The following is a 21,883-nucleotide window of genomic DNA, read 5'->3' as shown; positions in this document are numbered from 1 at the left end:
TTGTTGCCTCAGTCAGTGAAATTTGAGCTGGTGCCGGTAAAGAGATCTCTGATATTTTAAAAAAGATAAAAGGAAAGACAGGATCTAAAAATCTGTCATGTGTACAGAGACACAGCCAGGGCCATCTTAAGTATATTTGGTGCCCTGGCGCCGTGGTGCGACGGATCCCTCCGGCGCCCCTGCCCCATTTCCCAGCACGGTGGGTGGGCGCAGCTCCGCGGGGGGGGGGGGCGGACGTATCTGCACAGCGCCCTCCTGGGAGGCGGGTGCCCTGGCGCCCTGCGCCACCCAGCCTGGCCGTAGGGCCGGCCCTGGACACGGCTGTATACATTTAAAGCACATATGAAGCATGCACCCCCCCCCAAGAATCATGGGAATTGTAGTTTCTTCAGGGTGCTGGGAACTCTAAGTTGTAAACTATAGTTCCCATTATTACTTGGAGGAAGTGAGATGAGTTGAATTGTGTGCATCCTAGCCACACTTTAGGGTGCAGGAAGCTGACCTTGAGGGGGCAGAACTCCTTTCATGCTCCAAGGCAGAGGTAGCTGCTGCAGCTTCTTCTCATTTTGAAGGATCCTGGATCAAATGCGAGAACTGCTTTTCGCTTTCTCATCGGTCAAATGGAAGGGTATAACTTTGCTCTCAGTTCTGTCTGTAGATTGCTTAATGGAGCTGCAGATTGTTAAGAGCGGCCCACCAAATGTGCCGTGGATGTGATTAGTAGATACCGAGTTTCCTTCCATTGAAATACAGCACAATACATTTTGAATGCTTGGTATGGAGCGGTGATGTGAATGCACGGAGAAAAAAAGCCATTAGCTTTGCATTTTGGCAGAAAAAATGATTTTCTTTTAAAGACGCCTCACCAAGAATTACACATTCTGTAATAATGAAAAGGCTGTTTGCAGGAGCTGTTTCCTTTGCATAATGCACATATGTATAATACATATGCTTTTCAGTGCATATTTCACAATTCCTCGCAGCATTAATGCTTGCATATTTTAGGGGGCTCAATTCTTTACCAATCTTGTGACTTGAAATAACTTACAGTAATAACATGATTACTGCTTTAATAATTTTGTTACGTTCGCCGTAAGATGATTACTATTTTGGTTTGTGGGGTTTTTTTCTAATTCGCCGGCAGCTTTGGGGTGGCGCGGCTACAGAACACTGCATAACAAAGAATAAATATTATTATTATTTTTGCATTTCATTTCATTTCATTTCATTTCTTTCTTTTTGCAAAGGAGCGTTTGCTGCCCTAGACAGCCCCAACCTTCCTCTCTGCTGGGTGCTGATGAACTTCAGGGGGAGAGCAGGAGCCGCGGTTGCTGTTTTTCCTGGAGTGGGCGGTGCCAAGAGGGGGCACCGCCCCTTCCCCGGAAAGCCCCTCCTCCCTGCTCTCCCTCCCTCCCTCTCCCGCATGGGAGTTGTAAACAGTTGCCTCCCCCTTCTCTGGGCAGGCCCCGCCCCCTCCCGCCGCGGGCCGGCCCCCCTCGCCGCATCTCATTAGCATAGATTAACGCTGGGGGAGCTCGAGTGCAGGTGCAGAGCCGGCGAGAGGGAGAAAGAGAGAGAGAGAAAGAGACCGGAGGGGAAGCGGCAGGATGCGATCGGCAGGGAGCGGCGGCGGCGGCGGCGGCAGGCACTCGCCTTTGGTGGCCGCGGCTGGGATTTTACTGCTGTGCGTTGCTGGCAGAGGTAAGCGCGGAGGAGACGCGGAGATCGTCGCGGGGGGGGCAGTCTCCCCCCTTCTCTCTCTCTCTTTCCCTCGCTACCCGCCCCGGCTAATTCTTTATCCCACCCCCTCCCGGGCTGCTGTGGGCGACTCTGCTCTGGCATTGCCCGCTTGCCCTCTACGCGTTGGAAGCGCTCCTGCAGCGAGCGAGGAAGGAAAGCGCCGGCTGCGCGCAAAGGAGGAACCGCGGAGAGCGCGGGGCAGCAGGGCGGGGGCGAGCAGAGGAGGAGAGACCCCCGCTGCCTGCACACGGACCCACCGGTTCATCACCGGCTCCCTTGGGGGGCTGCCCTCCCGGCGCCGATCTCTTTTACCCCTCCCTGCAGCCTTCCCGGGCTACCCTGTGCCGCGATTCCGAGGGGTGAAGCTGGCAGGCAAGGCGGGCAGCTGCCTGGTCTTCTTTCCCCGGAGGGACCGCGGCCCTGGCAGAGGGAAGGAGGGAGGGCAACCTCTGCGCACTGTAGGGTTTCAACTCCCCACCACCACCCTCCGCCTTCGCAACCCGCATTGTGTGACCCTAATATTCGCCGCGGCTGCTGCAGCAAAGGGGTGTGTGGATAGGGGGAAACAATGGCATGGTTCCCACCCGCCCCCTTTTTCTTGTCACTGCAGTGGTGGTGGTTGCTGGGCTTTGTTAGAGGGCGCTTTTTGTGTGCGCCCCCACTTTATCCTTCGACCTGTGGGCATATCGGGGCACCCCCTTTTTTGCATGCGCTCTCCCTCGCAGTGCCTTTCTTCTCCCCCCCCCCCCGTTTTTTAGCTGGGTGTCGCCTAGGGCAAAGGCTGTGCCCTGGAAGGTTAGGCACCGGTGCCCCGTCAACTTCAAAATTGGATTGCGAGACCTGCCTGCTTATGTCTTTGGGTGGGGTGGGATCCTTACAGTTCCTTGACCTTTCTCTACTACCCCACCACCACCACCAACAGTGCAAAATAGTATACAGTATTTTCAAGCCCAGTGTCAAGAAAGGTTCCAGTTTCTTACATTGCCATTCTTGTGGCTTCGTTTTCGGCTTTTGCGTGCGTGTATTTACATTTTCGGTTGGTCTAACTTTTTAATCCCCTCCCCACCGGAGATCGCAGTTCTAAAAAAAGGGTATCCAAATAGCTACATCATCTCTTCTCCGCTCCCTCCCGCTTCCTACCTTCCTCCTCTTACTCTCTCCCTCTCATCCTTTCATCCCAGCCTGTGCCTTGAGTTTGTAGAATAGAATATAAAACTGCCTGGCTGTATTCCCGTCGACCTCGGAGCGAATCCACATCCTTCCCTGCTTTTCTTTCATTGATTCATTCTCTCTCTCTCTCTCTTTGCTGCTGAGAATCAAGATGGGCTGACAGTTGGCCTCCTCTCTATGCAAATCTTTCAAATTTTGTTTTGATCAAGGGGGGGGGGGAATTACAGGAACGCGCACAAGTAAAAATGGCGGTCTCCAACCTCCCCCCCACACTCCCCAGTTTCCCAAATCCTGGGTATCCTTCAGTTCCCATCTGATGCAGTTAGTGTTGGGGTGGCAGTGGGTGGGTGGGTGAGTGGCAGGAAGTGACTGAAAAGAGAACAAAGCCGTTCGGAATAGGATTTAGCCTTACCAAGAGGAAACAAAGAAGAAACAAACTAAGTACCGTTTGGTCCCTTTGATAGACTAGCTAGGCTGAAACTAAAAAGACAGAATCTGAGCAGGCTGGCATTCCATTTACTCCCTAAGCTCAACTGGCTTCTGGATCCAGTTTTGTGTGTGTTGAGCCAGGAAATAGCTTCTGCCTCTGCCTCCCACCTTGACATGGGCAGAATTCCGTGAGAAGGTCAAAATTCCAAGCCTTCCTTTGCGGCTCACTGAGGAGGGCAAAGTGCTGAACTTTACTTGCCAGTGGCTGGCATCTCCATCAATCAGCCTCCCTTTTGGCGAGGTCAGCCTGTGGATGCTCAGGCAAAAGTTCCAGCATGGCTCCCAGCCTGCAGGCCTGTCAGGTGTGCATCTCCCTAGTGGCATTGTGTGATCCTTCTGTGCAAGCTGTCCACCTCTCCGTCCTTCACTGCTCAAGGATGCAATTATAAGGCAGGCGAGTGAAGGTTTGGGATGATGAATTAAGCATAGTGTTGTGCACATGGGGCTTTCTTTGTGTGGGCCTGCATGAGTGCCATTTCCATGCCTTTCATCTTTGCAGCTCTGAGATGGTCCTCCATACACTTTGCCTATTGGGAAATGCTTCTTCCTCTCCCCCCCCCCCCCGCCCCCAAGACCTCCCTCCTATCAAACTAAATTGGTTTATTTCATCACCATGTGAAACCAGGGAGACAGGTTGTAATGATGAAGGACTTGGAATAAATGGGCACCCAGTCATCCTGGCTCAATCACAAAGCACTTAATTCTGCATTTATAATCCCACTTTCCCCCTAAGGAGCTCAAGGCAGCATGCTTGATTTTCCCTGACTCCATTTTATCTTCACCACAGCCCTGTGAGGTAGGTTTGGTTGAGAGATTGCAACTGTGATGCCAGCAACAGTTAGGGAGCTTTGTAGCCAAGTTGGAATTTGAACCTGGGTCTGGCCTGGTCCTAGTCTAACCACAACATCATAATGACATCCTTTCCTTTCCTTCCAACTGATGTTGGCTCCTGTGTTTTGTCCTAACGGACTAGGAAATACAAAGATAGCAAAGAGACCCAACTTTACTTGATCAACTAGGTTGGTGTGTGCAAGCTTTTGAGTAGCACAAAACTCTTCATCGAACAGATTTTTTTCTTAGTGGGGACAAGCATTCATAGATGAAATGCCTTTCCTTGGACGTAAACGCAGGACATGTATACAATTGTTTTTTTCCCCCCCTCAGAGTTAAACCTTTGGGACCATCCCTGTATACATATGGTTCAGGGTTGTATGGAGCAAGCCCTTCTTTTGAAACCCAGAATTTTGGGTTGAATTCAAAATGCCAAATGCAGCTTTTTTTGCTCCCACCCCCCGGAACTCGTTATTGTTTTTGCACCCAGTGACACTGGGGATTTCCAGTTCAGCACTAGACTGGTTTTCAGTATTGGTTTTGTTCTCCCCTGCCTTATAGAGAGCCCAGAAGCTTGCTCACTTTGCCAGCTCTTCCAGGCTTGGCCAGGTTTCATTGGGGCTGAAAAGTAAGTGTGTGTGTGTGCAGCTCAAAATAAAGTTGGGGTTACTTTCTCTTGCTCTCTCCCTAACTGCATCCAAAAAGCACGTTGGGGGTGGGGGAGGGAGCCAATCTAGCAACAGGAGAAAAATAACAACTCCACAACCCACAACTTTTGAGGTATATAGAAGGACGTTTGAAAGGCAAAAGCTCTGGCTGCTAAATGAAAGGGTTTGCTCAGCTGAGAGGCGAGATGCTTTTAGAGTTGGAAGACTAGGAGGCTGGCAGGAGTGGGGGTGGGTAGTTTTCAGCCAGCAGGGGAAGGCATCGAAGAAAGTGATAGGGAGCAGAGAGCCAGAAGGGCTGAGGATCCGGGGTTGCTTAAAAATATGGGGAAATGGGGATGGGAGCCAGCCTTGACTTTAATTTTTGTGACTTTGCAATGAACTCGCTTTCTTCCCTTATCGGAGCCAGCAGGTCCATGCAGTGGGTAATTGCATTCCACTTTAATCAATAGCTGGAGTAAATCTACTTTCTAGGTCACTGAGGGAGGGGTGGGGGTGTATGTGTGTTTCTACTCCCTGTTGCCCCCCCCTCTCATTTCCCTACTTCTGTCATCATGAAAGCGGCTGTTTCTTACAAGGTGTGTGTGTTAAAAATAAGGTTGCGAGATGAAAATGCCCCCAAATTGGGTACACCCGGAGCAGCAGCAGCTGTGTAGAGCTTCTCCTGTTCGAAACAGGATATGCTTTTGCTTTTTTTAAAAAAAAGATATATTGGATTGCGCACCTGCTTAGATGTCACAGCCTTTGACCTGGATGCCCTTCCCTGGAACTCTAGTGTCAAGGGAAGGAACTCTGCATATGCTCAAATGTAGTCCTTTCCCTGTAGATGCCCGGCCTGGCGACCAGCTCTGGGTTTCCACCCTTCCATTTGCGAGGCTGGATTCCCCCCCCTCTTTTCTAGGAAGAAGGGGCTGTCTCTTAAATAAAAGCACTCTGGCAGCCTGGCTTGTCAGATGAACATTTCTGAAATAAAGGGCTCTCTGGAATAATGGAGTTTGAAGTAAAGGACAGCAATTATTTTCTATGAAGCTCTGATATTTAACGAGGGTGGGGGAGGAACAAAGCAACATCCTGAAAATCGTAGAGGTTTTATGAGGTTCTGGAGTGCTAGGCAGTAGCTCAAAGCCAACGTTGGCCGTTCAAAATGTGGAATACTGTAGTGGTGTGGTGTTTTGAAACAAAGGGCCACCCATTGCTCTTCTGTGGAGCATCGAGGCTCTGGGAGGAACGGGAACCTCTGTTGTGCTCTGCAGTGTTGCAAAGTGAACTAAGGGACACTTCTCAAAATGGGGTGGGCGTCTGACAGCTCTGTATGATTAGCAGCCTTGTTGTTCCTGATTGGGGGGGGAGTCAGATTTCTCTCTCCCCATTTCCCACAGTTGGTCACTAAGGTGCACACTAAGGCACCCATTCAGTTTCTGAGACACCCCCCACCCCCACCCCCCAAATCATGAACGCGCGGGCACTATTGCAACTGGGCCCTTTTATGCAAATGTGCTTACAAAACACTTGCTCTGCTTTGATGCCAGAATTAATTGTCGCGAGGACTTTAAAGAAACATCATTTCTTAATGCACAAAATAGCTGCCGTGGTGCGACTGGGACTCTGGGTGGCTTCTGTTTTCCTATGTTGTTTTTTTAAATAGCATTCCAGTTTCTCCCTCCTCCCTCCTGCTTGCTCTCCATTGCTGCTTTGGGTGTTTAGCAAGGGTTGAATAGCGGGAGAGAAGCGCCTCTCGGCCTGTGCCAGGTTTTGTGATGGCTCAAACCCGGAGCTAGTTCTCAGTGACAGGGCTCACTTTCTGTCACATGCGAAGCAAAACATAGATGCCTCTGTGCATGCACAGACTTGCACTCCCCGCTATTTGCTTACTTTTATTATTGTAGGCTAAATGTGAAATACTGCCTCTGGCCCACACCTGTCTCAGATGTGGGGAACATTCGGTCCTCCAGATGTTGCTGGACTACAACTCCCATCAGCCTCGGCAAGCCTGGGATGGTGGGAGTTGTAGTTCAGAAGTATCTGGAGGGCCAAAGGAACTATTTAAACCAGGCATGGGCAACCTCGGCCCTCCAGATGTTCTGGGACTACAATTCCCATCACCCCTGACCACTGATCCTGTTTTAGCTAAGAATCACGGGAGTTGTAGTCCCAAAACATCTGGAGGGCCGAGGTTGCCCATGCCTGGTTTAAACAGTTAAAATGGGAACAGAGGGATAGCTAGAAAAGGGGGATGGGAAGGTGGTTGCAGTGGGTGTCTGTAGCTCAGCAGGGAGCAATAGTACCCCAAGCTGAAAGCTGAATCCTGTAAATTGGTGGTGGGTGCATACAACTGGCTAGTGGTGGCTATCCTGTGACTTATCAAGGATATCAGTGGTCTTGTGGCCAAGCAAGGGGTAGCTGACATGGTGCCCTCCAGATGTTTGGCACGCCAACTCCCATCAACCCCACTCAGCCTGGCTGGTGAGCAGAGATGCTGAGAATTGTAGTCCAAAACATCTCAATGGCATCACATTGGCTACCGCTGGGCTATGCCCAAAGACCAAGCCAGACTGTTTGCCCATCAGTGTACCTCTTGTTAACCATATCAATATAATCTCCGAAGAACCTGCTGGTTCAGGCAAATGGTCCAGCTAGCCTAGTACTAGTCAGTCACAGAGAGGCTGACAGGATGCCTCTGGGAAGCCCAAAAGAAAGTTATGAGCGCAACAATGCTCCAGGAATGGGCCTTCAAGAGAGGCATACTGCATTCAGCAGTGGAGGTATTTTGGCACAGAGGGAACCCGGATTCTGCGACATAGCAGAAGGCTCGGTTCTGCTCTCAAAAGCGGTGCAGGCCTACATGCACATTTGGCCTTCTGGTACCCTCCATCCTAGTGACAAAATGGTGGTGGGCATAGGTCTCAACCACCCTATGGGATGACATGAAATGGCAGGGATACTGGGAAGAATTCCCCACACTGAAAAATCTTAGACACTGTAGTTCCCCCTCACAGAACTGCAGTTCCCAGCACCCTTGCCCAAGAGAACTATAATTCCCAGGAATCTTTGGAGGCAACTCGTGTGATTGGGCCATATATGATGTGGGTCTGCCTTGAGTAGAGGAGAAGTAGTTATCCTGGAAAAGGTTGCAGGAGATTCTCAAGGGAGCAAGTGCCCTTTGGCTAAAACCAGGGATCCCCTGGGCCTCCTCTGCTATAGACAGCCATGTGTATAGCTTCAGTGGTGAAGCATACAATTAACAGGTTTCTCTTTACACCCCCACCATTTGCATGCTAGACAGCATTCCTTTTGTGTGTGTGTGTGTGTGTGTGTGTGTGTGTTTGTGTTTGTTCTGTGTGAGAGAGAAGACAAACCAAAAAGGTTTGCCAACCTTGATTAAAAGCAACAACACTCTGAGCATGTGCAGTTCTGCATTTTAAACCTGCTCAGACCGTAGCACCATCATGACTCCAGGAACAAAATGCAGTTTTGCTTCTTCTACACGGACACTAAAAGCAAAAATAATAAAGTGAGCATCTGTGATCGTGGCTATGCCCAGCTGGCCCACCCCCTGACTATAAAATGTTTTCAGAAATAAGAAAGGATGCTGGGGCTGTCAGTATTAAGTCCTGGCATGCCCATTCAGGCCCAAGTGCTGGCGTCTGTTTGACGCTGCCTCCGTCACTTGGGTGGTCAGTTTGGGGCTTCTCTGGACTGCAGGAGCCTAGACTTCACCTCTAAGATCCAGCTGTGGCTGCATCACATCCTGGGGCACCCAGGGTTCAAACCAGTCACTCCTCTTTTGCCCTTCCCTTTATCTGGAGTAGCCCTTTTCATATCAAGATGCCCCTGCCCTTGGGTTGTCAAAGCAACAATAATTAAGTCAGGTTTAAGAAGTCATACCCTTAGGCTATCTTAACACACATTTCTGATGCTTCGCCCCACTGTATAATTTACAAAAAAAGAGGTATTGTGGTGCAGCCTTTGACCCAGAACCCGCTCCCCTGCAAATCCCCCCAAAGCATGGGAGCTGCCGAGAAGGCACTGTGTGTGTGTGTGTGTGTGTGTGTGTGCTTTTGAAGCAAATGTTGCAGACATTGAAAAATCACACTGCCAGTTGCAGATGGCCAATTCAAAAGCCCGTTGATCGCTGAGGGATTTGTCCTCATATGGCAGCTTTCTTTATGGATGTCTACTTGTTTCTTCATTTTTTTGTTATTGTTTTCGGGAGCTTGTTCTGGTGTGCTTGGTTTGCGCTGTGCGGCACCGTGTTTGCCTGAGGCAGCTAATTCCACCTTGTGGCAGAGGAAGGGGTCTTGAACTTGGTCTAAAAGGAGAGAGTGGAAACTTGAGACCTGCCGGCCAGATTCAGCCCCCAGAGACTTCTCTTCTGGGCCCCAGCGTAACCCCTGCTCCTACGGGCTTACTGCGTTTCTATGCCACCTTTTTCTCCTAGCTGCTCAAGATGGTATACATGGTTCTCTGCCACAACAACCCTGTGAGGTAGGTTAGGCTGAGAGGCAGCGACTGGCCCAAGGTCACCCTGTGAACACTGGGTTTTTCCCCTGGTCCTAGTCTGACACTTTCTCCTGCCATCCTAGCAGTTCGAAAGCACGTCAAAGTGCAAGTAGATAAATAGGTACCGCTCTGGCGGGAAGGTAAACGGCAATTCCGTGTGCTGCTCTGGTTCACCAGAAGCGGCTTAGTCATGCTGGCCACATGACCCGGAAGCTGTCTGCGGACAAAAGTCAGCTCCCTCGGCCTATAGAGCGAGATGAGTGCTGCAACCCCAGAGTCATCCGCGTCTGACACTTTAACCACTGCCCCACCCCAGCAATCACCCACAGGCACACAACCCAGGCGGTCTAGCCACTTTCCCCCCAAGCGGACGCTCAGACTACACATGATGGCAGTAGACACCTACCTTTTAAATGTGGATCTCTGTAATTGTGTATAAGGGTGTGTGTCTTGAAAAGCAAAGGAGCATTCGGAAGCCTACGCCCACAATTCCTGCTTCCCTTTCCTTCAGCCGGGTTCTGATATTGGAAATGAGCAATTGAGCATAGATGGGAGGAAAGCCTCTCCCCGTCTTCCAGCCCCACCTCAGTGAACACTGAGAGGCTTTGGGCAGAGAACTCCTTCCCAGGTCCCTGTCTGAGGTCAGTTAATCCTAAGGAGGAGAGGTGGAGAGCATGCAGGATCAAGGGTGATGCTGGTGTGGAAGCAGGACTCGGGGATACTCAAGCTGGAAGGGAAATAAAAGCTCAGTGTGCTTTGCAAGAACTGGCTTGGAACCTGGAGTGCATGACAAGAGACCTACTGTATATGGAACTACTATCCCGGTGCAGGTCCAGGAGTGACTGAGATTCATACCTTTACAACCACTTCCCCGCCTTCCTGGTTTTCTGGTTACGTTCCTGGTTTCCTGCTGGTTTCTTCCTGCTCCTGAGTAGACCTCTGATGTAGACCACTTCAGGGTTTGAAGGTGGGTGTGGTAATCATTGTGGTGTTGGTAGGGCTGCAATAAGTCCGGAATTTCGTGGACGCACATGGAATACTGCGGCCACAAGCAGTGCCTGGACGGAATTCGGTTAAATGCCTGGGAAAATCTGGATATTCAGCAGCAGCCCATGTTGTTTTTCCTCAGAAATAGCTCAGAATCTCCAAATTCTTTGCAATTTTCAAAAAAACAAAAAAACAAAAAAATCCAACCATTTTGGCCAAAAGCTATAAAAAAAACAAACCCCACCCAAGAACTTTGGCCAATTTATTTTTTAAAAAACTCAACAACTATGTTTGAAATATGGCAACCCTAGGTGTTGACAGCAAGATGCCCCTGGGACAGAGCAGCCCAGTACCTCCTTCTGTGGATTCCATGCTTACTTCTCTGATAAGGCCATAAGAAGAGCCTTCTGGATTGGGCCAAAGGCCCATCTAGCCCAGAACTCTGCTCTCACAGTGGCCAACCAAATGTCTGGAAGAAGCCCATAAGCAGAACCTAAGCACAACCGTGATCTCTGCATTTGTTGTTCACAACTACTGGCATCCAGAGGCATATGTCGCCTTTGACAATAGAGGCAGAAGAATGTCCCCATCGGAGCCATTGATAGCCTTCTGCTCCATGGAGTAAAGAGTCCTGGGATTCTTTCAGACACAAAGTCCTTCCTGGGGTCCTGGTTAGATTAAACCCTAGCCGTGCTTCAGTTGTTCCCTCCTGTGCACAAGCCAAAAGAGTGAGGACAATGGCAGCCTGCCATTGGGGGCTGTGTGCCTGGGAGCCAGTGGGCAGAGTCATTGTTCCTGGACGTCCAGCCCTTGGCTTTTTTTTTAAGCCTTAAAGTGTAAGTGGTCAATGTTGTTATCCCTCCTGCTTTGACTGTTGGACGAAGGTTTCACCCCTGCTGTATAAAATGGTCCACAAAAGCATGTGGCAAAGATCCATCTCAGATTCTTGAGTTAACTAGTGAAGGTTGCCTCAAATTGTAGGCGCACGGGCACAGGGTTGGTGGTTGTTCTCAGAGTACAAAGCAAGATGGGAGCGGCCATTCTGGAGGGATGGAAGAAGAGAGAGCAGGAGATGAGCATAAATATAGAATCATTTGAGTGGCCAAAATAGGATTTGAACCAAGGTTCTCCAACTCACAAGGCCAACATCTTCTGAGGCCCTTCTTTGTGTGCCTCCTCCTCGAGAGGTCAGGAGGGTGGAAACATGAGAACAGGGCCTTCTCTGCAGTGGCTTCCCATCCGTGGAATGCTCTCTCCAGGGAAGTTCACCTGGCGCCTTCACTATACACCTTTAGGTGCCAGGCAAAAACATTCCTTTTTAACCAGGCCTTTGCCTGGCCTGATCTACATCCTATACCCTTTTTAAAATGCTGGCTCTTTTTAGGGTTTTTTTTTTATTAAAAAAATGGGCTGTTGTTTGTATTTTGATTTTATGTATGTGATCCTTTATGTGAACCGCCCTGAGACCTTCGGGTATAGGGCGGTATAGAAATAAAACAAATAAAATAAACAACATCCCTTATTGTAGCACTAGTGGGTCAGTGTTTCGACCAGGACCAGGAAGGTTCAGATTCAAATCGCTGCTCAGCCTTGACGCTAGTCAGATGATTTGGGGCCTCTCTGTCTGATAAATCTACCTTGCAGGATTGTTTTGGGGATAACACGGGACAATAAAACAATACAGCCTTGGGCTCCTTGGAGAAAAAGCGGGATAGAAATGTAATAAGCACAATCCCATTTGCCTGTGTATCATGCTGTTTAGCATCCTGGCATTGAAAACAGATTCTGGAGCTGAGCCCAGGCTCTGCTTAAGCCCCTGCACCTCTCCTGCCCGAGCCTGAGTTGTTTCTCTGTTCTAGCCATTGCCTGTCTCTCTGCTTCCTTCTCGGGGGTGGCTGGGAAACTCTGTTCTTCTGTCAATCTTTGCAGATCTCTGGGCTGACAGTCTCTCTAGCAGCGGCTGGGCATCAGGACCCAGCTGAAGCACAGGGGGAGGCGCTGCTGCCTGGGCTCTCAGCATGCAGCTCACTCCTCGCCTTCCATTCAGAAAATAATACCCCCTCCAGAAGGGATTGGAACCACTGGGGCGGGAATCTGGATTTGTGAGCAGGCACGGGCATAAGGTCACCTGCTTGGGGAAGAACCTGGAGCTCCCTGATCAGAGCCACTTGGGTGGATATGGAACCAGGCAAGCAGCGGCAGAAGCAGCACAGGAAACATTTTTATGCTTCGTTCCTGGAAAAGTTCTTTTTTCTTTTTCTTTTTGTTAGCTGCTCTGCTTCTTTCATGCTGTGCCTCCCCCTCCCCCTCTACTCCCCCCAAATTCAGAGTCTGTGTCAAGGATACCCAGTCAGAATTAATTACACAAGTTAATTAAGCTTGTGCACATGTACTTAATTTTTGCATAAATCGTTTTCTTCTTCTGACATTCCAGTTTTTAAAAGGATTTTCGTGTGTGTGTGTGTGTGTGTGCGGCAGAGGAAGAGGAGGAGGAGGAGGGGGACCTTGGGTAACAAAGAGAGAATGAAGAGTGAGGTTAGCAAAAGGAAATGCGGTCGCTCCTTCAGATTGCAGTTTTCTGGATTCAGAGCAGGAGTGGCTGTCTTAGAAGCATAGAATCATAGTCATAGAATGGTAGAGTTGGAAGGGGTCACAAGGGTCATCTAGTCCAAACCCCTGCGATGCAGGAATCTTTTGCCCAATGTGTGGCTCGAACCTACGACCCTGAGGTTAAGAGTCTCATGCTGTACTGACTTGAGCTATCCCTTCAGTATTGCAGCCCTATAGATGTTACGCCAGCTCCCATCATCTCTGCAACATCTGGAGAGCCATAGGTTAGCCAACCCTGCTATAGAAGATTATTAACCTACCTGTCCATGGGACACGGGTGGCGCTGTGGTCTAAACCACTGAGCCTCTTGAGCTTGCTGATCGGAAGGTCAGTGGTTCGAATCCATTCGATGGGATAAGCTCCCGTTGCTCTGTCCCAGCTCTTGCCAACCTAGCAGTTTGAAAGCACACCAGTGCAAGTAGATACTGCAAGTAGGTACTGTGTGGCAGGAAAGTAAACGGCATTTCTGTGCACTCTGGCCTTTGTCACGGTGTTCCGTTGTGCCAGAAGCGGTTTAGTCATGCTGGCCACATGACCCAGAAAGTTGTCCATGGAAAAACACCATCTCCCTCGGCCTGAAAGCGAGATGTGTGCTGCAGCCCCATAGTCACCTTTGACTGGATTTAACCATCCAGGGGTCCTTTACCTTTTTACCTGTCCATCCACCCTGTTATCTTAATTTCTCTTCTTGCTCCCTCTTTGTTGTGCCAGTCAATTGTTAATCCTACCTACCCACTTCCTCTCGTTCACGGTTTTTTATTTTTTATTAAATCTATGTGGAAGCTGTCAAAGATGGCTTATGCATTATGGATGGATTTCCCCCCTGCTCCCAATATAATAACAACAACAACAACAACAACAACAACAACAACAACAACAACAACAACAACAACAACAACAACAATATACTGAATAGTTAATCGCAAGGTGGCCAACAAGGTAGGGAGACTAAAGTAGCAATGAGGGATGGAAAGCTGTAAATGTTGCGTGTCTGTTTTTGGTTTTGTTCCCAAACATTAGCTCTCTGTGTGGCCCTCCCCCGCAAAATGTCCCCACTTCTGCACTCTTTACCCATGATCGTAAAGAATAAGTCTTCTTTTTTCGAAGATGTACACTTCCTCCTGGAAACCATAAAGCACAAAACTTTTATCTCTTAGCAAGGAGCTCTGGAGAGGTGGTGAGGTGGGTGCGGCGAACCCCCTTGCCGACGTTGCCAATAGATTTAAGAGACGAAAGGGTACAGGGCAATCCCCACTCAATTCCTTACGCCTTAAAATAAACCCCTCAATTCTGGGCTTCTCAGTAAAGAGAGTCTAATTCCAGCTTCCGTGGCTTGATCTCACAAACACTCAGGGCTATTTGAATGAACAACCTCTTGCCTACAGAACAGGGACTTCCTCAACTCAGATCCCCACTGTATCAGTCTGCCATATCACTCTGGCAAACTTGTGGCACTAGGTTTTCATCATACTGCCCTTCCTGTATGACTCTAGGACACAAACTATCCCCTTTTCCTTAGGTAAGTTTTGCCCTTTTCTGAGTCTCCACCTTGGTGAGTTTTAATACGCTGCTGGAATGACCAAGACGATACTCTTTGGCACAAAAAGAAGATGAATTTTATTTTCTTGAGAACATAGGTTTTTCTTTTCTTAATGATGCATAAATTTACAAGCTTAGTTACAGTTATACATTAACTCTGTCAGACTTTAACTTCAAGTTATCCTAAGCCTAACCTAAACCACCACTATCCTGGCCCCACACCCTTCTTCTTCCCTCTTCGTCACCACACTCCTCCTCTTCCAACTGCCAAATGGTTATTCCGGCCCTGTCCTGCCTCCTAAAGATGCACTGTCAGTTAAGCTGGAGGTGGATTAACTCTTTCTAATCAAGGGTGTAATAAATCTTCCATCCTGGGGCTAATCTGTTACAGTGGGCAGCTTTAAAGTCCTGTTACCCACCTTGAGTACTCAGGATAGGGCAGGTTGAACTTCCCGGGCCCCCACACTTTTAGCTTCAGCTCTATGACTCTGGGCTGGAAACAGTTGTTTTACTGGCTGATGAATGAGGTGTGAATTGCTGAAGCTGTGTTCACACTTGTTCAGCCTCCATCCTGGCTCCCGTCTGCAATCCTTGCTGAACTGTGAACATATTGTAAGACTTGGCAGCTGTAAAGGGACCAGAATAGAATGACTTCTGCTCTCTTTGCCTAGAACCTGTGGCCTTACCTGAATCTCACTTAGAAACTGATCATGCTGGGGTGGGGAAAGCATCAAATCAGACAATATGAGAGATGGAAACAGGACAAAAATCTAAGAACATAGGGAAACCTCTTTAAACCGAGCCAGACCACTGGTCCATCTAACTCAGGCATCCCCAAACTTCGGCCCTCCAGATGTTTTGGACTACAATTCCCATCTTCCCCAACCACTGGTCCTGTTAGCTAGGGATCATGGGAGTTGTAGGCCAAAACATCTGGAGGGCCACAGTTTGGGGGTGCCTGATCTAACTCATTCCTAACTACACTGACAGGCTGTGGCTCTGCAGGACTTCAGAAATGCCCTACCTTGGAGATGCTGGGGACTGAACCATGCATAGCCCATGCACAACCCCTGAGAGATGTCCCTCCCTCTTCCGTTTGCCAAGCTGTGTTCCTTTCAGTAGCCTTTTTTTACATTGCTCCATCCTCTGAGGAAACTCCTGTGTGTGGCAGAGGATTATGGGATGTGTGACAGGATGCTCTTCACAATGGTCCATACCATCACCTCTTGCTAAATGAGAGCATGTCTTAGCATGCTGGGTGCACTTCCTTTCTGAAAAGCTGCCATTTCATAACTCGTCCCTGAGAAACCGTCTTAAAAGCTCACGGATGGGAAACCTGCGACCTGCTAGATACTGTCAGATTCTGATTCCCATCAGCCCCAGCTAGCAAAGAATGGATGGCCACAAGTTTCCTCACCTGAGCTCTGCTTAGCTTCAGAAGGAGCACTAGGTTTTCTCCGCGCACTGCTAGCTCGTGAGATTGAAAATCTGCTGTTCTGTTGCCTTTGATACCCAGGAAACATGGCCAGGATTCTCCACGTTCCTGTTTCCCAGCATTCAACAGCCCTCAAGACCTCTTTCCTGTCTCAGAAGGTAGAATTGCAATGATTCATCCATGTAAATAAGCCGTGTCTCTTTCTGAGACCACGCTGCCCACAATCCATGCCACCGTAGGCATTCATGCTGATCATATGGCACAAACTGGTTATCCCACCAGGTGGGCTGTGATGCATGATGGGGGTTGTAGTCTAGTAAACATCTGGGGACCCAAGACTGGGAGAAGGCTGCACTAATAAATACTCTTTTGCTTGGTAGTTAAAGGACAGCTTTCACAGTTTCTGTGTGGAGGTGGGTTGGAAAAAGGCCTATTCGCCTTTAGAGGAAGATTGCAGATAATGGCCCAGGGAGGCTGACTATTCTGTAGGGATTAATTCAAGGTTCATGGATGTGATCTGGGGTGTGTGTGTGTGTGTGTGTGTGTGTGTGTGTGTGTGTGCGTGCACGCACACACACACACAACAGAAGATATGGTCACACCAGATTGTAGGGTGTGGCAGCTGGAGGGCTGCCGATTGTCCTAAAGGCAGTGGAGTAGAGTTACTGGAAGAAGGAGGTCATTTGGGGATAAGTAGGTCTTCTCCTGTGACACACATTGTTCATAGCTGCCCAGTTCTTTCCCCCCTCTGCCAGCCTTGCTGGGTCTGCCAATCCATCATTGTCCAAATATAATAGGACGCCATTAATGAAGAGACGGGTGCCAAGGAGGCCATCAGACTCCCGGGACAGCCAACAGTGCACGTGGGGGAGAGAACTCTTCTCTGGGCACCATGCCTCACTTCCGTCTCGGAAGCCAAACCCAAGAAGTTCTGACCTCCGTTCCTCCACTGCGGTCTTAAGTGCCTCTCCCTCCCAGAGTCGATGTGCTCTAAGGTGCTCTGTGTGTCCAAGAACATGGTTCAATTCCTCATCTAGCCACAAAAGCTCTTTGGAAGGCCCAGGCCTGATCTTTGCACTCTGCCTCTCTCTGCAACCTTTGCAACACGGGATTGTTGCAAGCATGTGAAACGGGTGCTGAATGCAAGAGCTTTATAAGACAGCAAATGCTTCCACTATAGGTCTGCTCGGTTGTTATGCTTGAATGGGGAATATAAACCTGCAGAGGGGGCCCATGCCATCTTGCCCCCAGTGGCCCCACGCGCACCAGCCCCTGCTTGCTTTGCCCCTGAGCTCCCCCCAGTGTGGACCTTCCCAGTTCAACATAGGAATGTCAAGAAGGGAGTGCGCAGGAACCCAAGTAGATAGGGATATTGGGGGCAGCAGGAATGTCTCCTGTTCCACCTACTCAAATTTGCATTCTGTGCTCAGGCAAAGGTTGCCTACACAGCATGCATTTAAAGCACATTTGCACCCTCTATCCAGAAGAAATATAGGAAACCAGGGTTGCCAACGTGAGTAAAATATTGGGGGGGGGAGGTAAGCCCCACTCCACATAATCAATCACATAGCATGGCACACAGCCACCATTTTGACTCGCAATGCCCATCAACTTTGGGGGAGCCCAGAGTCCTCAAATATTTTAGGGGGGGCTGAAGGGACCTTGGCCCTCAAGAGTTGGCTCCTATGTAGGAAACTGTTGCTTACCTGACACAGAGCTACAATTCCCAACACACTTAACAAACTCTCTATTACAGGCTCCTTCTGTTGGGCTAAGGAGTCTCTTGATTCCTTTTGCTGCAATCCACTCCGGTAAGGGCTGGAACTTGCAGGTTTGTTCTTTCTAATTACTCCTGACATTTTTTTTTAAATCTCGCTATTCCTCTAAAGAGCACTTGGCAACGGCCATGTAGCAATTTGGTTTTTCATCTTCCCAGCAGGCCCTGTGGGGTAGGCTATGTTGCAAGGTGGTTGCTGAGCCCAAGGTTTGTGCTTCATGGCCAAAGCACAAGGTTGTGACTTGAAGAAAGATTTGAACTCAGGCCGCCACAGAACAAGTTTCAAGCTCTTGTCCGTTGTTTGTGGCACGCTTGAGTCCCTGATTTCATTCCCGAGTGTTGGGACTTTCCTTCAGACAATGGGGGCTCTCCTTCCTTTGAGTTCCTTGACAGAAAGGTGGTCTATAAGTGCAGTATATAAATAGAACGGAATATATAACTGCACTATAAATTTATATGGGTTTTGTGTCAGTTTGGAAAGTTACGGCTTCCCCAAAGAATCCTGGGAGCTATTGTGTAGAAAGGTTACTGGAAAGACTCTTGGGTCTCCCTGGGGAACGAGAGTGCTGTGATGGTAGAGAGGCACAATTTCCATGGCCAAAATTCCTAGACCTGAATGTGGTACTTTGCTGTCGGCAACGAGGGACAAGATGGTGCAGACATGCACCCAATTCTGTGTACAGAAGCCAGCCAGTCTGGCTGCTAAATCTTACTTTGGCACGGGTGATGGGATGTGCTCTAGGGCAGCAGCCTAGTTTAGGTGGCTCATTTCAGCTCTGCTCTCCGACACTCCACCGCTGAGGTGGGTTAGACTGAGAGACAGTGACTGACCTGAGGGTGCAGTTCTGCAGAAGCAGCATTTCCTATCGTTGTGCGGGGCAAAATCGCCCCACTGAAGGTTGCCTTGGTTGCTTGAAGAAACAATAAGGTTTTTAGACAAGGTCGCAGTTTGGCTGACCCTGCTCTAAAGTAGCAGAATCCAGGGGTCCAGACACTTCCCCTGCTCTCTCGACCGCCCCTCACACCCCCAGCCTGCCTCGCCTCTGCAGCTCTCCTGCTTATTGCTCCCTTTCTCTTGCTCTGCCTAATTGTTTCTGCCTTCCCTATTATGTGAACTAAATATTGCCTTCCATAGCTCAGGGCCTCTTCCTACCTTGGTGCGCTCCTTTCGAGATTGTTTTCCCTCCTCTAGGCTACCTGCGTAACCAAGATGGAGTGACCTAAGAGTCCACAAGGAGAACTAATTATTGTATGTTCAGAGGGTGTTTACAGAGCCCATCCCCACAGACTCCCAGCTCTGGTTTCTTTCTCTCCTTCTCTATGTCTCTCTTCCCTGCTTGCACAGAGCATCCTGAGATGGAGAACGCTGGATCCGGAGCGGCGCTGGGTCCCACTGGGGATTGAGGCAGCGCAACGGCTGCCTTTTAGCACTGACAGAGCACAAGTAATTAACGGCAGCAGCAAAACCCCGTCCTTCTCAGAGCAGGTTTGCTGGCTGCTTATGCAAAGATCTCCTGCATCTTTGTTGGGACACGGCCATTTTGGTCCTCCCCGGAGTGGCAGCTGGGATTTGTTTACTTGCTGCGCAGGAAACTTTTGTTTAGGCTTGAGATGCAGCTGACTCTGGACTGGAAACGGGGGCATTTGCATGTTTGGCTAACATGAACCGATGGCCCTGCACAGTCAGTATGTATTTGCTGTGTTGGGAAAGAATCATCAACAACTTGTTCCGGATCAGATAGGCCGTTGCCCAGGGGTTTCCCCTGCTCTGTTCCACCCCACTTCAGTGTCTGGCTTGGCTTGCTTGCTTTTGAGTTGTTGTTTTCTTACTTTCTAAGCACCTTTCTACTTGTCCTGTGTGGATGGAGACAGCAGAGGCTGTTCCATTAGCACCAAGCGGGCACCGCTCCACCAACCGTAGCCTGCTACCACCTGTCTTCCTAAGGCTGCAGGCGGGTGGCATTGCTTGCCAGCTTCCTCCTCTTTAGTCTCAGTTGTTGCCCTTGCAGAAGTCCAGGAGGAAGAGGACAAAGCTAGAGTTTGTTGGCTTTGGCACTGGCTCCTCCTACTGCTGGGCTTCCTGCCTTCTGCCCCACCAGCTGCAACGGGCACCAGCCACCATGGCAGGTTATTGCTGTTTTGCAGGTAGATGGCAAGCTCAGGTCATACAGTTAAAGTGGATTTGGTTCTGGCCAGTGAGTAAACGATGGGTCATGCCTTGGTAGGGAGTCATTGATCGACTTTCGACTGCTTTGGATTCCTCAAAGCAGCTAAATAGCACTCGCCTCCCCATAGAGATGGGGAGCTGGAAATTCACTTCTCATTTAAAGGTGAACCTACCCAATGCACACTTTGCAAAAACAAATGTGCAAACTGAAACACAACCATCCTTTGAAATTTGCCCTTCTCTGAATGTTGCAGTGCAGTTCTCCGACCAAATAATGTGTACATAAATGTCTTTACTGGGTTAAAGGGTGCATTAAAATGAATATATTGGTGGAAAGAAGAGAGGAAAATGCATTATATTAGGAAGCATTGTTTTGCAAAAATGTGCCTATCAGGCATAATTGCACAAAAAAATGTATTATGGTATATTAGCAGAAGTTCCATCCTAATATGCTGAAGAATCTCCACGAGGACATTTGTTTTTTAATGGGAATTACTGTGGAAATGTGGAGGACAACAAAACTTAGGAACGATGAGAAACCGAAACGGACAGATTCACCCATCCACCTCCCCAGTCTTTTTCAAAACTTATCAGAGTCCTGGTTGCCAACTCCTGTTCCTGAATCAGTTGTTTCCTCTCTGGCTAGATATGCCTTGCTGCTTTTCAAATTGGTTTAGCAGTCATTTCCCTTGTTCTCATGGGAATTGCAGTTCTGTGAGAAGAACTTGGCATTCCCAGGATGTATTGAGGTTTAATTGGCGTAGAAGGCATACCAGCTAGTGTAGACAGCATTGATCTTTATTTAAAGAAATGTACATAATAATAACAATAATTTAATAATCATTTTATTATTTATAACCCACTCATCTAGCTGGGTTTCCCCAGCCACTCTGCGCATCTTACAGCATATATAAAACATAGTAAAATATCAAACATTAGAAACTTCCCGATACAGGGCTGCCTTCAGATGTCTTCTCCTTGACATCGGATGGGAGTGTGTTCCTCAGGGAGGGCGCCACCACTGAGAAGGCCCTCTGCTTGGTTCCCTGTAACCTCACTTCTTGCAGCGAGGGAACCTCCAGAAGGCCCTCAGAGCTGGACCTCAGTGTCTGGGCTGAACGATGGGGGTGGAGACGCTCCTTCAGGTATACTGGGCCGAAGCCGTTTAGGGCTTTAAAGGTCAGCACCAACACTTTGAATTGTGCTTGGAAACGTACTGGACCGGTGTTATATGGTCCCAGCGGCCACTCCCAGTCTAGCTGCCGCATTCTGGGTTAGTTGTAGTTTCCGGGTGACCTTCAAAGGTAACCCTACGTAGAGTGCATTGCAGTAGTCCAAGCGGGAGATCACCAGGGCCTGCACCACTTTGGTGATACAGTCTGTGACAGGTAGGGTCTCAGTTGGCGTACCATATGGAGCTGGTAGACAGCTGCTCTAGAATGCAAAATTGACCTGCGCCTCCATGGACAGCTCCAAAATGACTCCAGGCTTCAGTGGCACAGTTACCCCCTTCAGGACCAGGGAGTCTCCCCCCCCCCGCCCATCCCCTGCCCCCCCCCAAAGTACTTCTGTCTTGCCGGATTCAACCTCAATCTGTTAGCCACCATTTATCCTCCAACTGCCTCAAGACACTACACAGAACATTCAGTGCCTTTACTGGTTCCAATTTAAAAGAGAGGTGGGAGCTGGGTAATGTGTCTCTAAGAAGGAAAGCGCAGGTCTAAAGGGTGATTACTGTATAGCCTAGAACAGGGGTGGCCAACTCCAGAGACACTGTGATCTACTTTCAAATTTAAAATCTGGCGGTGATCAGGGCCGACTCTAGGTATAGTCCCAGTGGCGCGGGGTGCTAGGGCGCCGGGCCGGCAGGCGGGGTGCTGTGCGGCAAAGCCGCGCGGAAGCCGTGCTGCGAGGGCGGGGGCGCCGGAGCGATCTCCGCGCCTCAGCGCCAGGGCGCCCGACCTGCTCGAGAC

At 49.3% G+C, this 21,883-nt stretch overlaps 1 protein-coding gene across 1 annotated transcript in view; it reads left to right on the top strand.

Annotated features, from left to right (window-relative positions):
• Positions 1-1,523: 1,523 nt before the first annotated feature.
• CADM4 (cell adhesion molecule 4) overlaps positions 1,524-21,883 on the top strand; it is a 138,255-nt gene continuing 117,895 nt past the window's right edge. The window contains exon 1 of the mRNA XM_035117228.3: positions 1,524-1,701. Within this exon, the coding sequence (XP_034973119.3) occupies positions 1,608-1,701 (94 nt within the window). The 5' untranslated portion in view covers positions 1,524-1,607. The remainder of the gene's footprint in view (positions 1,702-21,883) is intronic.

The sequence above is a fragment of the Zootoca vivipara genome, chromosome 6 (assembly GCF_965207765.1).
Source record: "Zootoca vivipara chromosome 6, rZooViv2.hap1.1, whole genome shotgun sequence".
NCBI classification, from domain to species: Eukaryota; Metazoa; Chordata; class Lepidosauria; order Squamata; family Lacertidae; genus Zootoca; species Zootoca vivipara.
Note: the sequence above shows the minus strand (reverse complement) of the source record. Positions and strands in the feature narration are given on the sequence as shown.